The sequence below is a fragment of the Phasianus colchicus genome, chromosome 9 (assembly GCF_987193195.1).
Source record: "Phasianus colchicus chromosome 9, bPhaCol1.hap1.1, whole genome shotgun sequence".
In the NCBI taxonomy this organism is placed as follows: domain Eukaryota; kingdom Metazoa; phylum Chordata; class Aves; order Galliformes; family Phasianidae; genus Phasianus; species Phasianus colchicus.
The window spans coordinates 23,014,983-23,023,758 of record NC_143444.1 but is presented as its reverse complement, the minus strand read 5'-3'; the positions used below and the strand labels follow the sequence as shown (position 1 = coordinate 23,023,758).

The 8,776-nt window shown below is 51.0% G+C and overlaps 1 protein-coding gene across 2 annotated transcripts in view; it reads right to left on the bottom strand.

Moving 5' to 3' along the window:
• Nucleotides 1-1,796: 1,796 nt before the first annotated feature.
• Nucleotides 1,797-8,776, bottom strand: part of DMAP1 (DNA methyltransferase 1 associated protein 1) — a 28,896-nt gene continuing 21,916 nt past the window's right edge. For both annotated transcript variants that reach the window (XM_031601116.2, XM_090146566.1), the window contains exons 9-10: nucleotides 6,535-6,607; nucleotides 1,797-4,960 (exon numbers count right to left, since the gene is read on the bottom strand). In XM_031601116.2, the coding sequence (XP_031456976.1) occupies nucleotides 4,614-4,960; nucleotides 6,535-6,607 (420 nt within the window). In that variant the 3' untranslated portion in view covers nucleotides 1,797-4,613. The remainder of the gene's footprint in view (nucleotides 4,961-6,534; nucleotides 6,608-8,776) is intronic.

Here is an 8,776-nt window from a genome sequence, read left to right as displayed (position 1 = left end):
GCCCAGGCTGTGCCCATGCATGTGTGAGTGTATGCGGGATGGATGGGCTGGGACGGGGTGTGCTGGGTGAGACATGGCAGCAGGACAGCCACTGCCCTCCCTGGGGGTACAGCATCCAGCACACCCTTTATGGGTGCCATATGCAAAAGCAGGCTTTGGGGCTGTGGATGGGAGCACTGCCCCACTCTCCAGCACAACCACCACGAGGTGTCCATCCCTCTCTGGTGTTTGAGGGCCTGGACAAGCTGTCCGTGTGCTGTGTGCCCCTACACGGATCAGCCCCAAGGATGCCACCATCCCATCCCAACCGAGCTGTGCCCCAGCAACGCCCAGAGCAGAGTGATGCCATCACCAAGCTACCACCAGCATCTGTCACCTCCCCTGTCTTGCAGCCTGGCATGCATCAACTCGAGCCCCAGGCATCAATCAGGGCCGTTGTGAGCACACTGCACTGAGCCACCAGCTGTGCAGCACTGTGACACAGAGTCACACTGCTGGCAGGGCACTTGGCAGCACTGGGGACAGCACTGCATCCTGGTCCCTGCTGGGACCTGCCAAGCAGCTGGAAGGAAGTGGGCAGCTCCAGGAGGGAAGGGGCAGCCCCAACCCAAGCAAAGGTCACGGGGGCTTTAATGGCTCCCTCTGTGCAGCCCCCGATCAGCTTTATTGAGCTATTTTCGATGGAGTCGTCTAATTAGTTTTCTATGAAAACTAAGAACTTGGCCTTTGCCCTTTACTCCTGCAGGCGAGAATGTGACTCAGAGGACGTTGTCACGGCAGATCGATGGCCAGTTACACTTGAAAGGCAGCACAGAGGGGGTGAGAGGGTGGACACCCTGCTCTGCACAGGGGGAGCACATGGCTGGGGCCAACTGCACCTGCAGTGCCTGAGCCCCGGTCACCACTACTGGTGCTAGCAATGCCAGCACATCCAGGATGCTGTAAAACACGGGGTTACCAAGGCAGCTGGGTTCACAGCCAGCCTCACTTAGAGTGGGGAAAGTTTTAGGGCTGACTCCAGGCACACAAGGTAAGATGGAGCCATCTGCACCACACCGGGATGGGATCCCAGCTGACCCACCCCCTCTACTAGCAGGCAGAGGGTGGCCCTGCCACCAAGCCCCCCAGGACGTGCCAGGCACCCCTGCTCTCCTCCTGCAGGTCCCCGTGCTGTGAGCAGCACGAGGTGGGAGGCCCTATGGCCCCACTGCGTGCCGGGCAGACGGCAAACAGAGGGTGGAATTTGCACGGCTACAAGTTAAATACAGCGCACACACAGGGTTGGTCAGAGCCCCTGGCACGGCTGCCTTCGCGGGATCCGCTTAACGGGGAAATAAAAGGGCCTGAGAACCCACGCAGCAGTGTGAACAGATGCCCTATAAAAACCAAATACGTGGTAATCAAGGGGACCAAAAGGTACATTTAAAAACAAAAACCCACCCTGGAAACAAAGGAGCCAGGCTTTGTGGCTTTCCTGGGAGGGCTGCGGAATTAATGGGGAAGAGCACATGTGTTTGATAATCTTTATATGGCAAAAGACCCATCTTTCAAATATGTCACAAATTCATATTAATCACCTTCCTATTGCCTTCTGTGGCGCAGCTATTCCAGTCGCCTTGGGCAAAATTGGGAACTGTCTGGTTAAAAAAAATGTTTTACATTATAATTTACAAGAGCCTACAAGTCTAGTTTCTTTTAATGGAAAGAGCGATTAAACAACAAAAAAAAGAGTGGAATATATATACACCCTGGTATATATACACTATATATATATATATTAAAATATATATATATATATATATAAAAGACAGATATTGTAACTCCATCTGGAAAGAGAGAATGTTTGATCTTAACAATGTAACTTCTAGCTTTCAAACAGGCTCAGAAAACAAGAAGTCAGCAGGAGTTCAGATAAAGGAAGCTTAAAAGTCAAATAATTCTGACTCTGAACCCGAGACTTCTTAGACTCAAGGTCTTTTCCTTTACCCATTAATGGGCTGACTTGTGAGCTCGGGAACAAAGTGCTGCAATGTGAGGATTTCTGAGAGTCACTCATTACAGATCACTGAGTGGAGTCTGAGTTGCGGAAATCAAAGGATCCAATCTGGAGTAACTGGCTGAACTTCTGCTTGGAACTAATTTGTTCCGAGTTCGGCTCACCTTTCACCTCCCGAAGGCCCCGAGCACAGTCCCTACTGGGGTCAGCACCAGGGGGATCCCAGCTCGGCTTTAATGGTCAGCGCCGGCACCGCAGCCCCTGGGAGGGGGGATGGCAGCCGTGGAAGGGATGAGGTGGCCATGGCCAGGCAGCACCGTGCAGGGCTTCCTGCTGGCCCCAGCCACTGGGACACCGCTCCTAAGGGGACAAAGTGCCAACAGCACTGCCGCGAGGGAGGGATGGGGCAGCTACTGACAGCCTGGATCTCAGGACTCTGGTGTGCCCTCACCCAGCCCTGCCAACACCTGAAAAGGAATTGAGGCTTGTAGAGCATGATAGGGGAGATGGGGCTTGCTGTCCTGTTCCTTTGCCACTCACTGCCTCCAACATCTGGAGCAAGATACTTCTCTCTGGGGAACCAAAGCTGGCTTCAGGGGAGCAGCTGGCTCAGAACTGAACTAATCCATGCTTAATCCAACACATGGAGTGCCGTGGATGCGCAGCACAAAGGGATTCTCTAACTTGGAGGAATCTATAAGCAGGGAGATTATGCGACTCTCCCCGAGGCAGCTCAGTGGCAAAGCACAGGCTGGACCTCAGCGCCAGGTTGGCATAGCCAGCTTAAACCCCTGCAGCAGCCCTGGCAAAGGGCAGGGCATCACCAACAAACACCCAGGGCCAGGGCTGCAGGAGGGAGGCAGCATCATGCTGCTGAGCAGGCAGGCTGGGAATGCCCTGACACAACACCTGCTCAACAAACAGCTGTCTGCTTGCACTACTGGCATTGCTAACCCAGCACTGTAGCGGGACACACCAGCACGCATCCTGCCAGCATCCTGCCAACTCACAGCAGGTTGTGGGCCATGGGCTGCTGGTCCCCTATACTGCCTGAGCACCCAGAACTGCAGGGAAGGTAGAGGGAAGCATGGTGCCTGAACCTGTCTGTGACACCCCAAACATACCTAAGCCAAGCAGAGGGTGGCACAGTGGTCCCGTTCCCCTCCTCATCCAGATACCCCTCCAGCTGGGAGGTAATTTTTTCCCCCCTCTAAAGGTAGCATAAAATGGTCACAGTGTGAATGTGCTTGACCTTTTGTCTTGGACTAATCTAATTGTGTCGTCTTTGTGTAATCAGCCGGTAAAGGTCAGTGCTGTATTTAACATGGAGGCCCTTTAGGTACTGAATTTGCCTTGCAGTGAATTAACTTGATTATATTTCTTTCAAATATGTCAGAGACGAGGTCAGTTTAACCCTCTCTGTGCTGCCCGGGCCCACCTCTTTGTTTCCATCTCCAAGAGGTGGGGCTGAGGAAGAATGTGGTCAGAAACACGCTTGGGCTCCCTCTCCTGCAGCCACGGCTGCTGCCACCACCACCTTCCCATCAAGCGGTCTCGAGGGAAGGCAGTGTGATGTGAACCAGCGCCGAGCATTCACCAACTGGGATATTCTGGACCGCATCGAAGGGTGAGACTGAATGCAGTGAAAGAAAGATGCAAAAGACTTCTTTGCAAACATGAACCTGTCTCGGTGGAACACTTCCTTATGACTCCATGTTGTCACAACTGAACAGGACATTACTCAAGTCCAGATTAATGCGTCACCTCTGCTGTTGACAGATAAGGTGTTCTGAATATCCTGAAATAATACATTATACATTTTAGAAAATAAAGGTCTGTGACGCTAGCAGGGGCAGTATATCTGAGGCGTCAGGGATGCCACTGCGTGGAGACAGGCAGCTTTTTATCAGACAGTTCAGCTCAGCTGTTCCAGGGGAGCGCACAGAGGGGAAAGCAGTCTTGCCTGACCTCTAAGCACACCACTGCCTCTGGGCTGAGAGCGAGGGGCCGGGCAACTTGCCCTCATGGAGTTAGGAGGAGAGGGCTGCTGATTTACAACCTGCAGATGGACATGCACTGGGTGCTGTTGCAGGGCTCGTGGCAAAGCTTCAGTGGCTTCTAGAACTCCGAGGTCTGGCTTTTCTTCCTCAGCACTGGAAGCAGAGTATAGAAACACTGCTCAGCTCTTCAAATAGCTCTCTCCTTCCCAAGTCTTCTGCCCCAGGCAGGACACCACTCGACTCCAGGGACTTGGGCAGGTCATGGCTCATCGTATCAAGACCGCTTTTCCCGCTTGCTTCCCTCTGCTCAGCAGCCCTTATGTGGCTTGGAGGAAAATGCCTCAGGCCTGCAGCTGTACTGGCATCACTGCCGCTGCCCTGGTGCAAGCTCTCGTCAGGCAAAGCTTCACTGCTTTGGTCCACGATGGCACCCACATCAAGCCATCTGCCTGCATGCAGGATGAAGAAAGACCTGCTGACCCCACCTATAGCACCAAGAACACTGTCCAGCACAGGAGACAAGCCCAGAGAGCACTGGGACTTGGGGGAAAAGGCGTGCTGTGCTCTCTTGGACGCGCACGCCTGGAGGGAGAGCAGGGCAGCATCCCCAGTGCTCGTCACGGCATCTGCGTCGGAGACCTGAGTGCTCCCTGTTCTGCCCCCACAACCTTCCTTCTCACCGAGTTGGGGGTCAGTGGTGCTCCTACTACGTCAATGATCTGGTCCTTGGCATCCCCCTTGCCCTCCTCGATGCCGAGCCCTGTCTGGCCATCTGGATGGGTGCCTTCCACACTGAGGGGGCCGATACTACCAGCTTTGGCCAGGGCCTCATAGCGATGCCGTAACATCTGCAGCTCGTATTCACAGTTGGCAAAGGCTTGCTTCAGCTCATACAGTAGTACCAGGTCGCTCCGCAGCTCGTTGAACATCTGCACAATCTCCTCAGTGGGCATAGGGTTGAGATCTAGGGAGAAAAAGGAGCCCTATTAAACATCCAGAGCTGCAATCCTATGTCTGAAGATCCCTACAGAGGTCCCGTTCCAATGGCAGACCTCCACTGCCCTACACCATTCTGCTGCAGCCAGTCACACACATGGCTCATCACATCAAGATCTCTAGGAACAGCTACATGTTCTGGAAAAGGATGAAGCTCTGCTTTTTGCCCTGTTATTTGCCCTGTTGCAGCATGAGGCCTGCTGTCTGGCCACATGACCCCACCCTGCTAGCACTGTGCTCACCCACACAAAGCCCAGGTGCTTTTCTGTACTCCAATGCACAACATGGCTAGAGCTCCAGAAAGCCCTTGAAATGCATATACTTTGTAAAGCGGGAGTGGGAGGGCAGAAACCCCCTCCTTGCCCTCATGGAAAGTGAGCTCTAAGAGGCACTCAGATCCAGAGCCCCAAGGCTCAGCTGGCACTCTCAGCTCTCAGCCTCAATTCTACCATTCTACTAAATGCTTATATACTGCAATTAATCTCCTTCCATCTATCTCTCCTTTATTGTCATTCAGAAAATATACCTATTTTTTCCCTGGACTGCTCCTAAAAGGGAAGGAGAAAAAAAAAAAAAACAAAACCCAGTGACTCTTCAGTTTTAAAGCAGAAAAGTGAAATCAGCCAGGTTGAGCTGCTTTTATCAGCTGCAGGAGGCTTTCAAAACTGCACACAGTCTCTGAGGCAACATATCAAGCCAAGGACCCATTGGCCCAAAAAAACTAACAGAAGTTCAAAGAAGTCAGGGCTGGGAGCAGGCTCAGTAAGCTTTTGTAAATCACTGATAAGGATTTTTATTTTTCATTCCCCCAGACACAGCAGGGGGGAAAAGGAAAAAGGAGCCATCAGGTATCCAACCAAAGGGCACCGCGTGCTGGGACCTGTAGGACCTGTAGGCCCTGTACCTGCAGCATGGAGGGCAGCAGCTGCACTGCTTCCCCTCCAGCTACGTGCAGGCACTGTACATGGGAAGTGAACCCTTCTTTCTGCTGCTAAGACACTAGAGTTCAAGAGTGAGAGCTGTGTGTTTACTCGCCTTTCAGCAGAGATGCTCCAGATTTTCACACAGCACGCCACCTATAAAGGGGGGATGAAAAGTCCCAGACGCATTTTGGACTTGCCACCATGAGCAGTAAATTAAGAGGAAACGAAGCTTGAAAGCGAGACAGGGCAGCCCTGAACAATGTGTGTGCCATGGTCACTAACGCACTCAGAAGTACCTCTCCCGGCAAGGCTGAGATTTGCCTTCCTAATACTGTGCTGCCTCTCTTGATAGTTAAAAAGACCCAAACAAGAGAGAAACAAAGGGTCTTTTAAAACATTTTTCTACTGGGAGGAAAAAAAAAAAAAAAAGCCCTGTGCATCTTGTTCTGGCTTTTACCCTCTTTCTCTTTTTTTTTTAAACACATAAAATATTTTAAAAACCATTCACATACTGTTATTCAAGAAACTGGCTGTATTACTAGGGGAAAAAATAGCCCATCTCAAGAACAAGGGCTAGCTCTGTGTGTCTCTTTCTCTCTCGCGTGCCCCCTTTACTCACCTACTCCGAGTTCCATCAGCATCTGCTCCAGGGCTTTAATCTTCTTCTGTCCCACCGAGCTTGGCAGTTTCATCTGGAACACAAAGGTAACAGAGCCACACAGCTCAGAGATAGCCCTCACTCACAGCCGTCTAGTTCAAAAGGCAAGAGAGCTTTTCTTTTTATAGTGCAGGGGGAACAAAAAAAGAAAGGGAAAGAAAGGAAAATCAAGTGGTAAGAGAAGGAGACAGGGGCTGAAAGTTTTCAGACTAGGTCCGAGGGCAGGTATTGAAAAGCCCGGTCGCGAAGGCTTTTATTTTCTCTCTCGTGTGTGTGCAAGACACGCTGTTTTACAGTTTCCATGTGTCACTGAATTAACAACAAAAGTTCTTCTTGGCTTCAAACCCTCTCCCGCGGTGCCCAGCCCATCAAAGGGCTCATTTACACAGTGGCTAATGTGCAACGCTGCCCTACTTTATTCGCTTTAGCCGGCCTGATTAGACTCATGCGCTAACAGACTCACTTCTCCTTTTACCTGCTGAGCCCCAGACCTGTGGGATTCATTTACAGAGCGGGCTTTATAACAAAAGGGAGAGACAGAGAGAGCACAGTTACTTGACTGGCGGAAGTGTGAACACACATTTACATCGGAGCTAAGGGGCTAGGTGAGAGAGGCAGCATCAGATGTGAGCTATGAAAGGGAATCGGAGCTGGCCAGGAGAGGAAGAATGCATACACTTAGCAGGGTCCTTCCTCTGCATTCATTTGGGCTCTAGCAGGAGTGCGAGCTGCTCAGACCAAGCGTTTATTAGATGACAAGCTGCACAAACGCAGCTGGCACAATATGGCAGGGACAACAGGGCTCCAAGCCCTGTGGATGCATCTGCTAACGAATGAAAGAACATTCTTTCCTCGACGATGCTAAAAGACAGACCAGGAGAAAGGCAATTCACAGTGCCAAACACCTTATGGGCCATCCAGCTATGGCTGGGTACGTCCTACTGCACCTCACAGCCCCAGCTTTTCCACCCCATCCCTACAGCCAAGGATTAGAGGGCACCTCTGTCCCATTTTTATTCCCTGGGAGTCCTGGGCTCAGTGTCTGGGCCAGCCTGGAGCACCATGCAATGATCCTGAGAGCAAGAGACTTTGGTCCAGTGAACTGTTCTGCCCCATAGGGAACCACCCAAAACTTTTAAGACAAGCAGTGCAGCTCTGCTTGTGCTATCCCTGACTTCTAGGGCGCAAGCCACTAACAGAAAGCCCAGCATCACAAGACCGTTGAAGAGATCCAGACATACAGTACCTGCATGATTTTCAGAGCCCTGAGAGTGTCTTCACTCTTGCCCCCAACACCTACATCGTGGTCTTCCTAGCTAGAGACAGGATGCCCTTTGGTCAAGCACCAGTGACAAAAGCACTCTGGACTTCAAGTCAACTGCAGCAACACAGGACAAGAAATCAGAAAAGTTCACGCCTGGCTAGGCAGACAGACAGCAAGTCTTGGTTTGCTGGTTCGGGGAAGAGCACAAGCTTTTCCCTGAGGAGGCTTTCACTAGCTCAAGGAACTATTAGCAACACAAACGACTGCTCTGGCAAAACCTTCAAGTGTAAGTACTGTGTGACCTGTTCCTGCCCAATGGAGTCTGGTCAACAAACACCAAGCCAAGGCCTTTACTGATGCTCCCAAAGATCAGAGGATGGGAAGGCACAGACAGCACAAGTCAATTTCACTACAAATAATGGAATGCCAGAGATGCTGAAGAGGAATGGGGCTGTTTGTTTAGTTTAAAAATATATCAATTAAACTTCCCTTCAATTCAGGCAGGAGGATCTGTCCTGTGAAGAGGAAGGCTTCATTGGTTTCTCAAAGCAAGAGTATATTTTAATTTTACCATCATTAAGAAAATGTTATGATTTATGTGGCTGCTGTCAGACTAATATCTTTAGAATTTAGCTGGCTAAGCCAATTCATCTCTAAGACTGATGAAGGCTGATTGCTCTCTATGCAAAATGTATTAAAACTAAATGAGCAGTCTATTACTCAAATGCTGCTGATAATCTGTTAGCCAGGGTCCGTTAGCTGGGCTGCCTTGTTGCAGGAGAGAAGTCTTCATGTCCTGTATGGCTCAGAGGCCCAAGCTTACTTCAGCAAGCCTTCTTTGTTCTGATGCCTTCAGCAGCTGCCCAGAGACATGCTGGCATGCTGGGAGTGCTGCATCAGCTGTCCTCGTTTCTGAGGAATGAGGCAGCCCACAGGGAC